The 20,943-nt window shown below is 38.3% G+C and overlaps 1 protein-coding gene across 8 annotated transcripts in view; it reads left to right on the top strand.

The window, feature by feature from the left end:
• The window catches only part of NEBL (nebulette), a 380,402-nt gene extending 363,620 nt beyond the window's left edge, over positions 1-16,782 (top strand). For 7 of the 8 annotated variants that reach the window (XM_025000590.2, XM_059892605.1, XM_059892603.1 and 4 more), the window contains 2 exons: positions 8,649-8,755; positions 10,694-16,046. In XM_025000590.2, the coding sequence (XP_024856358.1) occupies positions 8,649-8,755; positions 10,694-10,870 (284 nt within the window). In that variant the 3' untranslated portion in view covers positions 10,871-16,046. Of the gene's footprint in view, positions 1-8,648; positions 8,756-10,693 lie in introns of all 8 variants that reach the window. The other variant, NM_001191413.2, reaches the window with a different exon arrangement.
• The last annotated feature ends 4,161 nt before the right edge of the window (positions 16,783-20,943 follow it).

Genomic DNA, 20,943 nt, shown 5'->3' with positions numbered 1-20,943 from the left:
AGGGGATCTTCCCAACCCAGGAATCAAATCCAGGTCTCCAGCATTACAGGCAGATTCTTTACCATCTGAGCCACCAGGGAAGCCCCAGATAGGATCAAGCTTATTGTTTAATATTTACTTCAAAACTAACAGCATCTGCATTCTTTCTCTTTAAAATTCATGTCTTCATTCAATTTAGCAATTTTCCTGTGCTTGTCTAAATAGAGATCTTTTTTGTCCTTGTTGTTGTTGATTAGTCATTAAGTTGTGTCTGACTCTTTGCAATCCCATGGACTGTAGCCCACCAGGCTCCTCTGTCATTGGAATTTCCCAGGCAAGAACACTGGAGAGGATTACCATTCCCTTCTCCAGGGGATCTTCCTGACCCAGGAATCGAACCCAGGTCTTCTACACTGGCAGGCAGATTCTTTACCACTGAGCCACCAGGGGAAAATAAAACCAAATCAAATTCTTTGACATGTGTTAGCTGATAAAAACCATAGTCAGGGGTTAGAAAATATGATGATTTCATTGCATCTTGTATTCTTTACTGGAAAATTCCTGAGGGCTGATTTTCTCCTTATTCTAGATTTTTAAAAATGCCTTTAAGTAAACCCCCAATTTATTTTCTCTGTGCCTGTTGTCTATAGTAGCTATAGACTTACTGCTTGTGTCCCCCCAAATTCATATATTGAAATCCTTACCCCCTATATGATGATAATGTGGCCTTTGGGAGGTGATTAGTTTGTGAGGGTGGAGTTCTCGTGAATGGGATTAGTGCCCTTATATCAAAGAGACTCCCCCCCACATATAGATAAGTAAGTAATAAAAACAAAAGAGACCCCACACAGTTCCATCACCCTCTCCCCCTCCTGCTTTAGTCCTTTCACTAAAGGACTCAGTGAAAAGATAGCCTTCTGTGAATCAGGAAGCACATCCTCACCAGACACCGAATCTGCTGATGCTTTACTTTGGACTTCCCAGCTTCCAGAACTGTGAGAAAGAAATGATGTTGGTTAAGTCACCTAGTCCGGTGTTTTTAAACCAGCCCAGATGGTTTTATACCTGGCCAAGACATCAGTACAGCATGATATTTATTTTTATGTTCTGCATTTGAAATTTGGCTATCTACTATTATTCTATAGTTATTGTGAGGCTGTCAAAACCTCCACTCTGTCTGTAATGACCTGAGACTTTTATTGTGGTCACTGTGCAGAGATGGTTATTCTGATGCCTTCCTGGTTAACCTCCCAGCCTCTGGATTTTTATTCTATAAAGTGGAAATTCAGTGACACCTGTATTAGAGGGTTGTTCTGTTGTGCTATGCGGCAATATATAAAGCCCCAGGCACATGGAGGATACTCCTTTTCTTCTGCTGCTCACTCTGGGTACCTCCCCAAGATGGGACATTTTTGGGTGTGCTTTTTCTACTGCTAATTGAGGTAATTCTACTTTTTCTTCATTAAATTTTTTTGGTTCATTTAATCTTCATGTATTTGCATGCATTCCCTTATTTTTCTAGTTTCAGATTTCTGAAGGCTCCTAAAGATTTTTCTTCGTACATTTTCACCTTCTGTTTTATGGTCTTCCTGTCTACTTCTTTACTTTGATTTTCTTTCCTTCCATTGTAAGACTAGACCTCAAATAGAAAATATTAGTGTTGGCTGTTTATGGAAGAATTTATTGGGCACTAGAAGAGAGATTTCGGTTTTATAAATACTATGCATGCATTCACGGTAAGTTGCTTCAGTCTTGTCTAACTCTTTGCAACCCCATGGACCATAGTCCTCCAGTCTCCTCTGTTCATGGAATTTCCCAGGCAAGAGTACTGGAGTGGATGGTCATGCCCTCCTTAGGGGACCCTCCCGATCACTCTTATGTCTCTTGATTGGCAGGCATATTCTTTACCACTAGTGCCACCTGGGAAACCCTTATAAATATTACAGGACATTCAAATAGAGCCCCAAATCTGCAGAGCTTTAGTCAGCTTCCAGATCTCTGGTCAATCTCTGGTTTATCAATGTGAAATGGAAGTTGAGTCACACTTTCGTGTTTTGTGGTTGCCTTAGTATCATGAAAGCGATTGTTTTTTGGCCTTTATTGTTTTGAAATAGAAACTGCTTAACCTGAAGATTCTGGGGATGGAAGGCCATCACCCTTTACCATCATCTGTACCAGCGTGCGTGGGGACTGACCACTAGTGCAGTAAGGGAGGCACTGTGGGTTCTTCTCTTTCTTAAGAAATTCTGCTTCACTGCAAAATTAGCCTAATATCTTGCTTTTGCAAAACTGATTGAATTCCATATTTTCATGAACAATATCTCATACTCATCTTTTACTCAAATTTTATTAAGGAATAAACCCAATTTCCAGAGCTATTGCTTGAAATTTCCTTTTGCTTATTCCACCTATGTTCCATAAAAAACATTCATGTAGCAAAACAATAAAAAATGTTTGTGCCTGCTTTTAAATAGGCATTTGCTTTTGGTAAGTTGATTCTTCTGAGCTCTCAGTTATATTTTTATAGCCCTAATCAGTTCAGTTCAGTCAGTCAGTCGTGTCTGACTCTTTGCGACCCCATGAATCGCAGCACGCCAGGCCTCCCTGTCCATCACCAACTCCCGGGGTTCACTCAAACTCAAGTCCATCGAGTCAGTGATGCCATCCAGCCATCTCATCCTCTGTCATCCCCTTCTCCTCCTGCCCCCAATCCCTCCCAGCATCAGAGTCTTTTCCAATGAGTCAACTCTTCACATGAGGTGGCTGAAGTACTGGAGTTTCAGCTTTAGCATCATTACTTCCAAAGAAATCCCAGGGCTGATCTCCTTCAGAATGGACTGGTTGGATCTCCTTGCAGTCCAAGGGACTCTCAAGAGTCTTCTCCAACACCACAGTTCAAAAGCACCAATTCTTCGGCACTCAGCCTTCTTCACAGTCCAACTCTCACATCCATACATGACCACTGGAAAAACCATAGGCTTGACTAGACGGACCTTTGTTGGCAAAATAATGTCTCTGCTTTTGAATATGCTATCTAGGTTGGTCATAACTTTCCTTCCAAGGAGTAAGCGTCTTTTAATTTCATGGCTGCAGTCACCATCTGCAGTGATTTTGGAGCCCAGAAAAATAAAGTCTGACACTGTTTCCACTGTTTCCCCATCTATTTCCCATGAAGTGATGGGACCGGATGCCATGATCTTCGTTTTCTGAATGTTGAGCTTTAAGCCAACTTTTTCACTCTCCACTTTCACTTTCATCAAGAGGCTTTTGAGTTCCTCTTCACTTTCTGCCATAAGGGTGGTGTCATTGCATATCTGTGGTTATTGATATTTCTCCTGGCAATCTTGATTCCAGCTTGTGCTTCTTCCAGTCCAGTGTTTCTCATGATGTACTCTGCATATAAGCAGGGTGACAATATACAGCCTTGACATACTCCTTTTCCTATTTGGAACCAGTCTGTTGTTCCATGTCCAGTTCTAACTGTTGCTTACTGACCTGCATACAGATTTCTCAAGAGGCAGGTCAGGTGGTCTGGTATTCCCATCTCTTTCAGAATTTTCCACAGTTTATTGTGATCCACACAGTCAAAGGCTTTGGCATAGTCAATAAAGCAGAAATAGATGTTTTTCTGGAACTCTCTTGCTTTTTCCATGATCCAGCGGATGTTGGCAATTTGATCTCTGGTTCCTCTGCCTTTTCTAAAACCAGCTTGAACATCTGCAAGTTCACGGTTCACGTATTGCTGAAGCCTGGCTTGGAGAATTTTGAGCATTACTTTACTAGCGTGTGAGATGAGTGCAATTGTGTGGTAGTTTGAGCATTCTTTGGCATTGCCTTTCTTTGGGATTAGAATGAAAACTGACCTTTTCCAGTTCTGTGGCCACTGCTGAGTTTTCCAAATTTGCTGGCATATTGAATGCAGCACTTTCACAGCATCATCTTCCAGGATTTGAAATAGCTCAACTGGAATTCCATCACCTCCACTAGCTTTGTTCATGGTGATACTTTCTAAGGCCTACTTGATTTCACATTCCAGAATGTCTGGCTCTAGGTCAGTGATCACACCATCGTGATTATCTGGGTTGTGAAAATCTTTTTTGTACAGTTCTTCTGTGTATTCATGCCGCCTCTTCTTAATATCTTCTGCTTCTGTTAGGTCCATACCATTTCTGTCCTTTATCGAGCCCATCTTTGCATGAAATGTTCCCTTGGTATCTCTAATTTTCTTGAAGAGATCTCTAGTCTCTCCCATTCTGTTGTTTTCCTCTATTTCTTTGCATTGATCGCTGAGGAAGGCTTTTTTATCTCTTCTTGCTATTCTTTGGAACTCTGCATTCAGCTGCTTATATCTTTCCTTTTCTCCTTTGCTTTTTGCTTCTCTTCTTTCCACAGCTATTTGTAAGGCCTCCCCAGACAGCCATTTTGTTTTTGGATTTCTTTTCCATGGGGATGGTCTTGATCCCTGTCTCCTGTACAATGTCACAAACCTCATTCCATAGTTCATCAGGCACTCTATCTATCAGATCTAGGCCCTTAAATCTATTTCTCACTTCCACTGTATAATCATAAGAGATTTGATTTAGGTCATACCTGAATGGTCTAGTAGTTTTCCCTACTTTCTTCAATTTAAGTCTGAATTTGGCAATAAGGAGTTCATGATCTGAGCCACAGTCAGCTCCTGGTCTTGTTTTTGCTGACTGTATAGAGCTTCTCCATCTTTGGCTGCAAAGAATATAATCAATCTGATTTCGGTATTGACCATCTGGTGATGTCCATGTGTAGAGTCTTCTCTTGTGTTGTTGGAAGAGGGTGTTTGCTATGACCAGTGCATTTTCTTGGCAAAACTCTATTAGTCTTTGCCCTGCTTCATTCTGTACTCCAAGGCCAAAAAAAAAATCTTTTATTGTACCAAGTATAAGGTGGATAACAAGTTTGATAACCCCAAAAGGACTTGTGTTAAATAATATAGCCAGAGAGGGAGATGAAAATAATCAATAAAGGTGTGAGGAGAGACCATAAGGACAAGATAGCTTGTATTTACTCTGAAATTTCTCATTCTAAAGTCTTCTGTTCTTTCCAACCCATGCATGTTTAGGATAAATACTTTCTTCTCCCTCTGTATTTCACAGTAGCTACAGATTCCTTTAGGAGGTAAGATTTGAACAATTGAGTAGGCATAAATTTACATCCAGAGAAGGCAATGTCACTCCACTCCAGTACTCTTGCCTGGAAAATCCCATGGATGGAGGAGCCTGCTAGGCTGTAGTCCATGGGGTCTCTAAGAGTGGGATACGACTGAGCTACTTCACTTTCACGTTTCACTTTCATGCACTGGAGAAGGAAATGGCAACCCACTCCATTCTTGCCTGGAGAATCCCAGGGATGGGGGAGCCTGGTGGGCTGCCGTCTATGGGGTCGCACAGAGTCGGACACGACTGAAGCGACTTAGCAGCAGCAGCAGCAAATTTACTTCATTTTTAAATGCCAAAATTAGAGAACACTTTTAAAACAATTATTATTGGAGTATAGTTGATTTACAATGTTGTGTTAGTTTTAGGTGTACAACAAAGTAAATCAGTTATACATATATTCATTATTTTTTAGATTTTAGACCTTTTCTCATATAGGTTATTAAAGAATATTGAGCAGAGTTCCCTGATCTACACAGTAGGTCTTTATTATCAATTTTATATATGATAGTGTGTATATGTTAATCCCAATCGCCTAATTTAGTCTTCTCTCCTTTTGCCTTTGGTAACCATAAGCTTGTTTTCTACATCTGTGACTCTATTTCTGTTTTGTAAATAAATCCATCTGTACCACCTTTCTAAATTCCTCATATGTGTGTTAATATATGATATTTGTTTTTCTCTTTATGACTTAACCTCACTCTTTATGACAGTCTCTAAATCCGTCTACACCTCTGAAAATGGCACAGTTCCATTTTTATGGCTGAGTAATATTCCATTGTATATATGTGCCACATCTTCTTTGTCCATTCCTCTGTTGATCGGCATTTAGGTGGCTCCCATATCTTGGCTGTTGTAAATAGTGCTGCAGTGAACATTGGAATACATGTATCTTTTCAAATTATGGTTCTGAATCTAGAGAATATTTTTAAACAATATTTCTTGAGTTGTCATTACTGATGGGTGCTAAACCTGTGCAAATTTAAATATGTTACAGCCTATGAGATAGCATATTTAAGAATTTTTTCGTCATTGTCCTTTCTTGATTTTTTTTCCCCAAATATTTTAAGATGATTGTGCTTGACTCTGTACATCAAAATTTAAAGATCATAGTTAAATAGTGTGATAAAGGATTGAGAGTTTAATTTTTTATTTTAATTAATTTTAAAGGGTTACTTATTTAATCTGCTGGGAGGGATTGGGGGCAAGAGGAGGAGGGGATGACAGAGGATGAGATGGCTGGATGGCATCACTGACTCGATGGGTGTGAGTCTCAGTGAACTCTGGGAGTTGGTGATGGACAGGGAGGCCTGGCGTGCTGCAATTCATGGGGTCGCAAAGAGTCAGACACGACTGAGCAACTGATCTGATCTGATCTGATTCACATATAGATCAAGATAATAATGAAGAAATGACTTGTTTAAATGGATAAAAACCCAGTCCAGAAGTGCTAGCCTTCAGATGCAGTTGGAGTCACTGATTAATATGTATTTAAGGAAATGCGTTAAGTATCCTGAGCCATTTCTTTAATTGGGCAAAGGATAAGTGTCCAAGACCATCACAGCTATAGGAAGACAACTGGTTTTGTCACTTCTCTAATGCCTGCATGCTTTGAATGTAGTGGACAGTGAAAATTGTTCACATCCATGCAGGCTTACCAAGTGACAGAAGGGTAGTAAGCTCTTTGCACACATGGAGTCTTTTAAATATTTGCTGATAGTCAAGGGAGAAAATAAATGAGTGGTCAGTGCTTTCTGCTTCCAACACAAGGAAAAGCTTTTTTACTCAGCTAATTAATTAGGTCTAGACATTTATGGAAATTATTTTTTCTTCATGAGTGAATTTTGACAACATCCTTGACATCTATTAACATTAAACATTTAAATTGAGTTGATAATATTAAAAAGTACTGTTTTCTGAAGTATTTGATGTTTGATAACTTTAAAATATACTGCAATCCAAGTTAAGTGCTTTCTCTAGAAAGACATTGAATAAACACAATTACATTATAATATTCATTAGTTCAAGAACTACTTTAAAAATCTCCATTTAACCTAATATCACTATGATATGGAGAATACATTAATGATTTGTAACTTTCTGATGATTAAACTTCTTTAAAGTTTTATGTTCTCATATATCATTAGAATGAGTGTGCCACTTATAAAATAGTAATTATTCATAATACCCAAGAATTACGTCTGCTTTATTCTTTTATTATAATGTCCTGAGTAAATCAACCATTATAATTAGTTTATATACTCAACCCGATTGAACAAACAGGACAATCTATTGTGGGTTTTTATAGGACTTGTATCATACAAGTTTTACTATGATGAAGGGAATGCCTACTAAAATACCTTCATGTATAGCCCCTGATTCTGGTTACAGATACACACTACTGATTTTTGTGGGGTTTTATCTAGCTTCTGTATTAGTTTCTCTAGAATTCTGATTTCTTCAAAACAGAAACTATGTCTTTTGAATGTCATTAATTAGTGTGAGACTAGCACAGACTAAGTGAATACTCTTTTTTAATGTAGAAGTTTAATGTTTATGAAATTCTTTAACTGGTTTGGTTCTAAGGTTTTGTAACATTATTCAACTGACTTATAGCCAAAATAAAATGATTCTTACATGATTCGTATATATGATCCATATATTCTAAATAAAATTTTCTTTAAAGTGTACAGACTTATTATTAGCTGCTTAACAAACATTTGTTTCTGAACATATGTCATGTTTACCGTCTTTGTAAAGGTAACATTCAGCAGTGTGTTTCAAAATACTGAAAGCATCTATTGTTAAGTATTCAATATTTTGTGAAAACACGTATATCCTGTCACTGGTTTGAAAATCCAATTAAATTCATTTAAATTTCTTCTTTTTTTTTAGTTGACATATAGCTGGTTTACAATGTTGTGTTAGTTTCAGATTTACATCACAGTGATTCAGTTATACATATACGTGTAAATCTATTCTTTTTCAGATTTCTTTTCCTTTCTAGGTTATTATAAAATATTGAGTATAGTTCCCTATGCTATACAGTAAGTCTTTGCTATAAATTCCTTTAAATTTCTTATTTTTTTAAATTTATTTTTATTTTGGAAAATGCCTACAGGGATCATATAGCCAAGTGAAAACATGATTTTTTTAAGAGATTATGGGAATTTTTGTTATTTGTGTTGTTTTAATATATAGCATCTGCAATAGAGCATTACAAACATTTCTAACATATATTTGATTGCATGTTACACTGATTACCTATATATGCCCTTAATGACTGAAATTTATAGTATGGTAGAGATCACTTATAACATCACTGCTCAAATTTCACATGACACTGAAAATGGCGTTTTGTTCCAGAATTGTCTAGCTGAGCATGGGGTTACTTGAGGGCTTGGGATGGGTACTCTGAGGCTCATTTTAAGGAATCTGTGTGTGTGTGTGTGTGTGTGTGTGTGTCTCTTTAATGTCCAGCGCCTGTTCTTCCTGGAGCCTACCAGCAAAGCCATTCTCAAGGCTATGGGTACATGCACCAGACCAGCCTGTCATCTGTGAGGTCAATGCAGCATTCACCAAATCTAGTAAGTGCCCGTTTGAAGTGCTCCTCCTTCCCTGGTCTTCATAGTTTATCTCCAGAATATAAAAGCACGTGGAGTACAGTTGGATTGAATAGGGTTCATTTTTTACATAAAATGTAAATGATGATGTGTTGCCATTTGTATAGCTTCTTCTAAGGAAGTAGAGGATAGAGGTAAACCATTGAGAAGGGAAAGCATGATGTGAAAACATGTAAATAATGAAACATAGTAAGACTCTACCGGTATTCTGTCCTCATTGTTACCTCATGATTGGAAATAGTCAACCATGGTCTTCATTCAATAAAAAAGCACAAATATTTGGTCATGTTAAAGAGTTAATCAAAATGGCCATGGAGACCTAAACGACACGGTCAACATATGTCTTTGAGTTCTCCTCTTGGAAATCCTGGAGTGCTAACTCATTCATTGAATGGAAGACTTGGAAGCAGACTTCCAGACCAGTCAGTCCAGTTTGGTATCTTCTGATGAGATGGCTTCTCAAGCTTCTGACACAGTCTCTTGGCCTTTGTCTGTGCCCTTAGAAATAGGTGGCCCTTCTAAACAGCTTGTAAGATACCTTTTTAAAATATATTTGTAAAAGTATAGTTGACTTTAATATTATATTAGTTTCAGGTATACAACATAGTGATTTGGTATTCTTATAGATTGTGTACCATACAGAATTATTATAATATTATTGAACTACTTCCCTGTGCTATACATCACATGTCTATGACTTATTTCCTTTAACGAGTGGTAAGGAATCTTTCGGAGAAGGCAGTGGCACCCCACTCCAGTACTCTTGCCTGGAAAGTCCCATGGACGGAGAAGCCTGGTGGGCTGCAGTCCATGGGGTCGCTAAGAGTCGGACACGACTGAGCGAATTCCCTTTCACTTTTCACTTTCATGCATTGGAGAAGGAAATGGCAACCCACTCCAGTGTTCTTGCCTGGAGAATCCCAGGGACGGTGGAGCCTGGTGGGCTGCCGTTTATGGGGTCGCACAGAGTCGGACACGACTGAAGTGACTTAGCAGCAGCAGCAGCAGCAGCAAGGAATCTTTAATCACTCTAAAATTCTTGCATCTCAGCCAATTTCCTCAGTCTACTAATGCACTTGATTTTGAGGTTGTCTGATATTATTAGCTAAATCCTTGGCCTCAAAAGAAAAGAAATATAGTAAAACTCAACTAATTATAACAAGGATTTAATTATATGTACCTCAATATTCATGACATTTATATGCTAAATGTCTCCTATTATGTGATACAAAATCCTATTGAGTATATTATGGATTTTTTTTCTTTTTTTTTTTTTTTTAAGTATTTTAAAATAGAAACAAAATTTTTGAGTAAAGTTCATCACCTCTGCCAGGGGACCAATGGTTGTAATGACTTGGCAGTGACTTGGGCCTGTCTGCCACTATGGTGGGCTTTGTTCTCTGAAGAATGTGGACTAGGGGAGAATCTACATAATCTAAGGACTCTGGGCTTATCTGAAGCTGGGGGAGTGGCTTTACTGCTTCAAAGCTTACTTTTTAAAAAAAGATTTTTATTTTGTATTGGGGTATAGCCAATTAACAAACAATGTTGTGATAGTTTCCAGTGAACAGCGGAAGGATTCAGCCATACATACCCCCCAAACTGTCCGCCCTCCATCCAGGCTGTCACATAACACGGAGCGGGGTTCCAAGTGCTCAACGCTTACTTTTTGACAGCTAGCTGTTGTATTTAGTGGCTTGCTCTGGTCCACAATATTACCCCTTTTGCCAGACTAGTAAGCTTGAAATGAACACAATCAGGACAGACAGTAGGCTCCAGAAATAGATGTGCTTGGAAAGGTTCTTGGTAGTTCCTTTATGCGTGGGCTGGTTTGTCGTGGTTGGCATTTGTAGCCTTGACTGTCTTGGTGTCCATTGTGTGACCCCATCTTTCCTTTCTCAGAGGACCTACCGAGCCATGTACGATTACAGTGCCCAGGATGAAGATGAAGTCTCCTTCAGAGATGGGGACTACATCGTCAATGTGCAGCCCATTGACGACGGCTGGATGTACGGCACGGTGCAGAGAACTGGAAAAACCGGAATGCTTCCAGCGAATTACATTGAGTTTGTTAATTAATCATTTCTCCCTGCCCTTTGAGCTTTGTTCTAATGTATACTAAACCCAATCTTTTTAAAAGATAGAAGATACTTTTAAGACAACTTGGCAGTTATTTTACAATAATCTATCCTTCCTTTGACAATTAGACATGCAGGAAGAAGGAATGACTTCTGGGCTGAAAAACAGCAGCATATTTGGTAATTGGTATAAACAAATAATTAGGTCTGGAGACCTGGTGCTGCTCGTTGTGGTAATGGTTTCCTTTGATTGGCTATTGAACCCTTCTGGGAAAACATATTTTTGTAAACTTTAATAGAGATGTTGATTGTCCCTTAAATGTCACAAATATATGAAACTTCTTAGCTGTCACTTTGGAATCACCAGAAGCCAGTCCTCTTAATTCAATAACACAGCTGATAATTTAAAAACCATTTTAGCTTTCGAGTCACAAGGCAATTTCCAATTCAAGTGAAAATTGCCTAAATATAATAAATGTAAGCAGTGGAAGAATGACAGTTCTGTTAAAATTATATTGACTGGTGGCCTTAGGGATCTAGAAACTTTCAATGAACAAAGAAATTTCCTTGTTCCTTGGGCCGACTTGGGTCTGTTTATTTCTCATTTGTACTGAAGCATATGCTATTCTCCATTTACATTCTATGAACCTAAGGACACGCTTGGCTCCATAGAATGTCAGGACCAAATAACTTCACAGCTGCTCTGCAAAGGGCAAAATTTAAGGTCATCTATGTTATTTCCCTAATACTAATAGCCTTTACCCTGTTGCATGTCATGTAGGTTCAAGCTTCTGTAACATAGGCAGCTGCACTGCCCTGTTCCTGTTATTCAAACAAAAAGTGTGGCCGATACCTAAAAGCCCTACCCTCTAGATGCCAGCTCAGCAGACAAGCATAACTTGAGAAGTTGCTTGAGATTCTCCTGCCGCATTGCACTCTAGTTTTGAAGGATTTACACCTTAGAACATAGATGTATACGCTAGCAAATAAGTGATTTAGGCATTTATTGAACAGCTTCCATTAACTTAATGCCACTGTTGACTTAAAAGTTAAGAAAACTTCCTAGAAGCCAGTGACAAAGCTGGAATATGAAGTGTGCTGGGAGAAACCAATCAACAAAAGATTGCCAGCTGCACACACAGAGAGACAGGTGATCTGGTTTCTTATTTGGGAAAACACTATTCAGATTCTGGGATGGAAATCTAGCTACTGAAATTGCTTAATGAAAAGACTTCCTTCCCACTTTCTGGATTTTATTTTCTAAATCACATTTGGAAGTGAGAGGGGGATGTCACCAGAGATTTGACAAGTTGTTCACTAAAAAAGAAATTGTTGTCACATTTTAATTTTCAACTGAGTGACTTTGCAGGCTCTTGCTGGATTCACAGGCATGACCATCACATCACGAAGTTTTTACCTGGAGTCCACAATCAAGATCACTGGAGAGATTCATGCCCATCAGCAACTCTGGGTTTTTCTGATTGTGCCATTAGAGAGACTTGCAACAGGGTAGCAGTCATGTAGGGTCTGACTCTACAGCTGTGATGAAACTGAAAAAGCAAAATGTAATTATAAACATGTATCAAATATATGGGCCTTGGGGATATCTGCTTTAATGATATATTCAAAGAAATTAACAAAATAAGCTGTAAAACATCTTTTCTTGAAATGTTTATTAGTCCAAAGGCAAATATTAATTCATTTACACCTTTGAAAAGTAAGCACATAGTTTTGAAATCTGTAGTCTCATTTTTATCAGGCTAAAAGAGTAATTAGATAAGCTTTATTACACTCAAGCAACATACTCTATGACACTGATGTAAAACTGAGAAGAGAAAAATTCAGGCAAATAACTAGAGGTTATTTGAGGAGGTTTTACAGATCACCACATAATCAGCTTGCCTAATTTTCTGTTATTGAAATGATCAGTTGCAATTCAATTGATTAAACCCCATACTGGTTTTGGTGTCTTATACACAAACCTACTAAAACAAGCAGAACTTGGAATATTCTTGCAAAAATTCCTTTGCATTAAAACCGAGGGCAACAAGCTTGCTTAGTTTTATTATACCATTAAATAAATATTTATTATTCACCCAGACAGACTACTTTTTGTGATTATAAGAGAGTAGTTGTTGATTAAATCTGCAGACTAAATGTGGGGTACACTTTTTGATAAGCACATTTATAGGAAGCTCAGAGGAAACCAATTTCAAATGATGATTATAATGGGGAAGTAGTCATAAAGTAACAGCTTGATGTTTCATTGTTTTTCTCTTCCACTTATTTTAAAATCAGATTCACTGAATGTAAAAGTCAATACTTATTTGGGGAGTAATTTTCCCCAAATTTTAAGCTTCACATAATGTTTGCATAGCAAGATACTTCTGCTTCCAGCCTTTAGGAATTAAGAACTGATCAGAATTTAACTAGAGGGCAGTTATTTTATAATAAAGACCGAGGGACAAGTTGCACACGTTGCTAATGCTATAATTTGATGGTGTTGTCACTGTTATTAAAGCCTGTCAGGATATTAAGCATCTCAGCAGAAATACAGAAAACAATATATGTATAAAACCAAAGTGCTATTTTTACAGCATCATTTTCAAGACTGCATTCTCGAACACCTTTTCCCCTTTCCACATGCCACCCCTCTTGTTTTCAATTTGGCAACAGTTATATTCTGCATAATGTGACAGCTCAAGAAGGGTTTTAAAAAAACAAGTCTTTTAAAAGAGGGCTGTAAATGCCCAAGCACAGAGAGCATGCACCTAAATTTCTAATTGTGATGTGTTCTCAAACCTGATAAAAGCACAAGGGCAGTTTGATACGCTTTTAAAAGGTTCCGAAAACAGAACTTACATGGATCATCTCTCTCTTGAGCAGAGCATAGCAACCGAATATATCGCTTGTGGTGTAAGCTTTTGTAGTGAGCGTTTTACTAATTCTTGTTCTCTGGGAAAGCTTTCTATGTCTACCCTGTGACAAGGCACGTCTCCACGTCTCCTTCTTACTGTTTACACAGCCACAGTGTAGCCCACTTGGAAATAATTATCCGGTTGTCAGATCTCCACACTGTCCCTGCATCTTCTCAGGCTTCCCCCACCTCAGAGACCACACAGGAATTTGCAAGCACAGTGCCCAGGAGCACCTTTTATGAATGTGGATGCGATTAGACCGGCCCCCCTCTTGCCGCCAGGTTCATTACTTGAGGATGGCGAACACACGCTTTTGCCAGTCTCGCTGCAGTCTTTCTTTCCTTATCTTGTCTGTGTTGAGCTCGACAACAGTCTGGGATTTGGGAGGAAGATTTCCCTAAACACACAGTGGAAGCTTAAGAGGCGCATCTTTTCTTCAGGTTTGCCCATCTCCAGTGGAGTGTTTTTTAATGAAAAGATTAAAGAAATTGTGTGTGATCCTTTAATAACACCCTCTATATAAAGTGAATATAGTTTATACCAAAATTATAATTATATAGAAATAAAAAATATCGGTGCCTTTTTGATTACCCTTGTTTATTCATTATGGTCTTGGAAAGAAAACCAAGCAAGCAAGCAAGCTTCTGCCTATTCTATAGTAATATTTTATTATATGATCATTGGTATTTTTATGGTGGAGAAGTGAGATGCTCCTGACGGTTAGGAAAGGTGATAACTGATTGTATTTTACCTCTAGAGGTTTAGAACTTTAGAAAATACCGACTTCTTTTGTCTTGTTTCTGAAAGTTTCTTTGTGGATTTATATATAGTTGAGATGCATAAATGTAAACTTTAGGTTTGAGATTTAAAATACCTGTTGTAAGTTAGAAGAATTATGTTATGAGGCTGAATTCATTACACCAGATGAAGTTCACTTCATAAATCCATTATACCTTAGCTATTTGCTTCTGATAATCTGAAAGTGGCTAGAGCATGGTTGTTTGGGGTAACTTGACATGGAGGTGAGAAAGCTTTCGTTAATAAGAAGCTCTGTAAACCAAGTGTGCAATGCCAATATGAAGTCTCTTGTTGAAGTATTCCACGCCCATTAAAGGTTCTTTCCAGACAATTGTCCACTATCACTGATTCAAGAAAATCAAGACATTGTATGCTGCTTCTGTGGCCATCATTCCCTGAGGCATAGACTACTGGATCCGCAAGCCTGGAAGGACCCCTGGGGCAAATCTACGCCCTCGTGGTCCTTGTTACTTCAATATCTTCATGGGAATTTCATATGCTTTTTGTGTTTGATATATGGTATTCAATTTGCATAGTATACACTTCTTTGTAATCCAGTTGCTGTTAAGAACGATTTACTTTAAAGGAAAAGAGAAAACTACATCATAGTTCCCTTCTTTAGTGTTCATGCAATGAACGGCTGAGCATTTATAAGCAGCACCAAGTGTATTACAGGCAGGGTGTGGAATCTTCGCTCTTTGACCTGTGATTAAAACATGAACTTGAATCCTTGTGCAGATTGGTTTCTGTTTGCTTCAAAATATGTAGAATTGTGGTTGATGATTAATTTGCAAGATTGTACTAACTTTGAGAGCCTACAGTTTTATAGAAAACACTTCATGTTTTAAAATGAAGGAGCTTACAGAATGATACGTTATTAATATAATTTGGCTTTTGTTATGCAAATTGTTAACACCAGCTATTAAAATATATTTTAGTAGAAATGCTTTAATTCATATTTTTTCCTCTACACTGTGAATCTTTAAGCCTTGGTGGACTAGAGCAACATCGTGCTGCCCAAAGGACTAACCTATGCAAACCAGTTCACATTTCAGTGGATGTCACAGTAATTGTGTAATATGCTGTTATTTCCCCCGCATAATGTACAGCAGCACTGAAATAACATGTTCAGCCGAGCATCGTGTATGTACAGACAGTTACTCACAAACCCTTCAAGGCTACCATGATCATTAGTATTATTCGTGTAAGAGCAGATTGCTGACTTATCTACTGAAACCATTTGAACGATGTCAGAACAAGAATGACAGATGGATGCATCGGCCATGGCTCCCAAGTGGTCCCTGCAAGTGTTCTCCTGTGATGAAGCCTCGTTCTCAGATGCACTCTCTCCAGGGTATTATTATTCTGTGTCTTCTTTCTGTATTTGTAAAACATTATAACGCTTTAATTTCCTATCTCTACACATTCGGTTGGCTTAAATAAATGCAGGATGTAACAAAATGGTTCCACTTGTCAGTTCTCACCTTGGTTTCTTAGAGCAGTGCTCATTGATAATTCCCTGGGTGTGGGTTTATCGTGACAACTCACGTCAAATCGCCTCAAAGGTCTGTGCTGGCCTCAGACCACTTACCTTGGTGAGCTGTTTAGAATGTGTCTTCCTCCTACACATAAACTTAGCTTTAAATGAAAACAATAGTATGCTTTTTCAAGCTGAGTCTCTTTCTGATTTTATATCAAAGTGCTGCAGTAATTCATCATTGTAGTTCACTGCTTCCAAGGCTGACTTCCTCATATGTCCTCAATAGTACGACTTTAATTTTCTTGTGTTTGAAAGATGAAAGAAACAGCTTGCAGCAAAGAGTAGAAAATGCTCAAACTGGGTACATGAAACAGGGAGATGCTCTGATTTCCCAACTCAGAATGGCTCATTTATCATAGAGGATAATTGCTTTTCCCCCTAATTTTCCCATAGTTGGAAAAAGTGAGTTTGTTCCTTTTTTTGCCCTCATGTAAAACTACTGAGACTAGGGTCTTAGCTTTATTGTGTTATTTTGTAACAGTTCTTTGATGGTGCCTAAATTCTCCTAATTATAAACCGATAAACTCTGCTGATGACATATTTAGTGCTTTTGCGCAAAGAATACTCTTCCTAATCTTGAATTTTCTGTTTTTCATATTCCAAAAGTATGAAATATTTGTATGCTATTAATCATTAAACATACTTATAATATTTCAAATGGTAAATCAGCTTATTTATTTATTTGAAGAATATACTTTTTTTTCTCTCAAAGTTTTATTTCCCCCACTGTGCTCATAAATTTTACTCTTGGGAACTCAAGCCACAGAGAAATGACCAACTTAGCAAGATTTTTTTTCTGAACTAAAATGATTTAGATTTAGAATAAGGTAATCTTATATTTTTATTAACTTAAAACCTTGTGAAGCCAGTTTTACAAATAATTGAGACATACATGACCACTAGAAATCTAGCAAAGTAACTTTTTACAAAAATACTCATACATAGTAAATTGAAAAGTAGATAAAAGGAAAGTTTTGTTCTTTTCTTTACGTAATCTGCTTCTTCTATGCAGAGAGATTGAATAGAGTTTTGTGATGGCAGAAAACTGGATATGGTCCAAATGTGAACTTCAACTACTTTCTGCAGTTCTCAGCACAGTTCTCAGGCCTTTGTCCATTTATATTTGTACTTGGGAGCAGCAGAGTTCTGATGAAAAATAGAATGAGAAAATGGGTTTAAAGGGTGAAAAGTCAATATTAGAACAAAGGACCCAGTTACTGATTTTGTATTTATACCATGACATTTTGATCTTTGCTTTCACTATTTTTTTTTAAAGTTGCAAACATAAAAGAGACTAGTAGACTAAAACAGAGAAATGAGCAAAATCTGAACACCTGTTATTCCATTTGAGAAAATAAGGAACTTTTATGCATCCCAAATTTAGTGATTAGATTGCTCTTAAAATGAACTAGTTTCTGGTTCTTGAGTCAAGATAGCCCACTTTTTCCAAAGGGTTGCTATCCAAGGCCACGTGGCCCTAATTAACTTTCATTATCTTGTCACTCTGGTGACAAATAGATGGCTGTGACCTGACCAATCTATAGGCTGCCCAGGAGCCCTTGACAGGAGCTGCAGAAGAACTTTACCCAACATGGAGGATGGTCACTGAACCTGTCCACATCTCCCTGGGGAGTCTGAGTTCACAGTATAGAGCTGGTTGGTTAACTGGTGTGATTACTGAAAACTAAGAGCCATAGAGAAAGAAGGAGGAAGTCAGGAGTACGTGTCACTGTGAGTGAGTAGAAAGCATGAGATGGAGAGAAGAGATTAGGACAGATGGAGCAAAAAGTGAAGGGCATGATTGTTGGTAGCATGAGCCCTGAAGATGGGAAGACGCTGATTCTTGTTTAAGGCAGCCCCTGAGATTCGGCAGCCCCATCCCCTGTGGCAGAGGGAGTCACCACTCTCCATATCAGAAGCACATGGTTCCATTCTAGTCTTACTGCCTGTGGGACGCCACCTCCTCTTGATAAAGAACAGATTGCATGAATGTTAGGAACACTTGTGGGGTGTCCCCAAATGAGACACCACAAGTAGCCAATGTGATTGAAATGCCAATTATATTTTTGCAGTTGCCATGTTGCAACGTTGTCTTAAATCATTTTGTTTTCTTTTATGATGTGGCATATTTCACTGTATATATCCTACTGAAAATCACTTTAGTTAGAAGTTGTTTCCCTGGGCTCTATGAAAGGTATCAGTAATTAATAACAAAAGAATTTAACTTCAACCAGTGGGTTTGTACAAAGAAAGGATTGCGGATTTGAAAAAATATTCTTATCAATTTCTAAGTGTTGGGTAAAGAACATGGGAATGACTGGGCTCCCTTAGAGAATGACACAGGCACTGATGTCCCAGGGACAAAAGCTGAATTGTTTCTGCAGAGCTTTCAGAAATACCTAATTCTTCCAAGTTTCCTCAGTGATAGTTTTTGACTAAGGTAGATGAAGCAGTGACTGTAACTTATTCATTCAACATATATTTATTCAGTGTTTATGTGATTCAAGGAACAGAACACAGAGACTTTCCTACTATACTGGTAGGGGAAACAACCAACCAAGGATATACGTTTATCCACATGTGTATTGTCGTGTATACTTAAACAGCGAATTGCTTCATTGCGGTTTGAGAGGTATTGTGAAAGTGAAGCCTAGTCCTACCCCAGTTCTTGTAGCTGGGCAGGGGTCATCTGTGGTGGGGAGGGCGTGGAAGACCCTGAGAAGCTGCTATTTGAACCTGGAGCTCGGTCCATCTAAGCCTTAGACATGTGGGAAAATTTAGTCACTGGCAGCTAATGGAAGATATACTCCAGTCTCCTGCCCAATTTTAATTTAAGTAGCAAGGCAGATTTTTGTAGTTTTCATACAATTAAATTTTCATGAACAAAAGTTGGGTTACAGATGTGCATGAATAGGTGTGTATGCACTACCCACTGATTATTCTAATTATGATTTCATTCCACTTAGAAAGTCAGCAAGTTGCAAAGAGTGAATTATATACACAAAGTTTTATAGATGTGCAAAGCTTCACTTCATTTTTTGGATAATTGGTTATTATGTAGAGTTTCCTGTGTCCTTATTTCCTCCCTGAATATTTTTAGAAAGCATGTGCTTACTGGAGTTTACAGTGGTACAGTGAGCAGCAGAACCATTGATTAAAATGCTGTTCTCTCCTGATTTAGATTCCACAGATTTGGGAAACTGTCATTCCATCTAATATGTGATACAAGTTAGATTTACAACATTAACTGAGCAACACAGGGAAAAATCACCCACAAAGCAAGTCAATTGTTGATGATTACTTATAATAGATCCTCGATCAGAGGTAAATCGTAGCTTTGTTTATAGAATTCTGGCAAGATTGTTGATCATCTGCCTCTTTCAAAAGTCTGACGATATGTTTGCACATTTTATCTTGGGTACCCTTGCCCCAGGTAAATTCATGATCGATAATATTTTGGATGTGTTGTCTTCCTTCATCAATGCCTAATATAATGCTTGCTGTGGGAATATGTTTTTATATTTATAAACACTTCCTGGCTGCATGTACACTTTCTTTTAGAAAGAAATGTTTTGACTTTCAAAATGGTGCCCTGCAAAGTGATTTCTGAACTTCTCCATCTCTTCATTGTGCTGCTTTTCTTCCAAAAAGAATAGTTCTGATGATCCAACTACAGCATCGTAATTGGTTTTGTAATACAAAGTTTCTTTTGTTCACAAACCATATGCCCACTATTTTACATTCATTTTAATGGGGTCGGGAGAAGAGGTGCTTGAAAACCCAGAGGAACAAACTTGTTTTGTGTGATGCATCCCCTAGTCCAGGTGAACAGGGCTTCTCTCTGCCTGCAGTCATCCTCCACCCAGAAAAACAAGGAACTGGCACAGGAAGGTTTTTCCATCTTCTGACTTAAGTCCTAAAAAAGCTATGACAGTGGAGGAGAGGATGGCTCCTGTGAGGATTTATTTTTCAAAACAGGTGAATGAAGAAATACTTACGGCACGAGAACTTCATTATAGTGTGAAACCTCTTAGTATTATTGAAAGATTTCCTGCTTGAAGAATACCGAAACATTTTCAGAGCTTCAAATGGGCCTTCTGGTCTTGATAGGCTACTTGTTCATGACAGAGACCCTAGAATGGTATTTTCATAATGTAGACTCATTAAGCATTTGACAAAGTCAATTTATTATTATATTTCTGCACAGATCCAAGATCTACATGTGATTGATTGGGGTGGAGGGGAGTAATTAGCCAAAAGAAGTAGTCCTATGCCAGACATGCCCATGTCAGGTGAGTGGGAGAAGACCTGTGGAAGAATAGCATCACAGGAAGGAGAAGGAAGGACGTAGCCAGGGCAAGGGCAGGTGAAGAGCCCAAGGCCTCACTTGGATGAAAACCCGAAGTGTTAGCTTCAAGTGGAATTAAGTCTTTCAAAATTATTCCAGTATCAGGAGGTAGAGTCTCTCTGTATCGGCCTTCTTTATCTCCCACTTCCCATGCACTCTCGTCATGTCCACAAAATAATGCCAGGCTCGGCTGTATCACTGAACTTTTCTGGGAGAAAGAAAGATTCCAGAACACATCTGAAAATGCTGAAAATTCACTTTGCACGAGTGCAAGTTGGGATATAGTCTTTGAATTTAGGATTGTCTGATACCCCAGACTTTTATGTTTTTTTTTGTTTTTTCCTTTTCTTTTAAGTCTGAGAAAGCTGTGTTCATTGGAGGAGAGCTGAGTAGGTCCTGCGTTCTGTTGAATCTGGGTGTCTCACATCTCTGGGTGGGATGCACTTTCACGGGCAACACATGTGCCCTTC

Source organism: Bos taurus, chromosome 13, assembly GCF_002263795.3.
Source record: "Bos taurus isolate L1 Dominette 01449 registration number 42190680 breed Hereford chromosome 13, ARS-UCD2.0, whole genome shotgun sequence".
Classification (NCBI taxonomy): domain Eukaryota; kingdom Metazoa; phylum Chordata; class Mammalia; order Artiodactyla; family Bovidae; genus Bos; species Bos taurus.
Note: the sequence above shows the minus strand (reverse complement) of the source record. Positions and strands in the feature narration are given on the sequence as shown.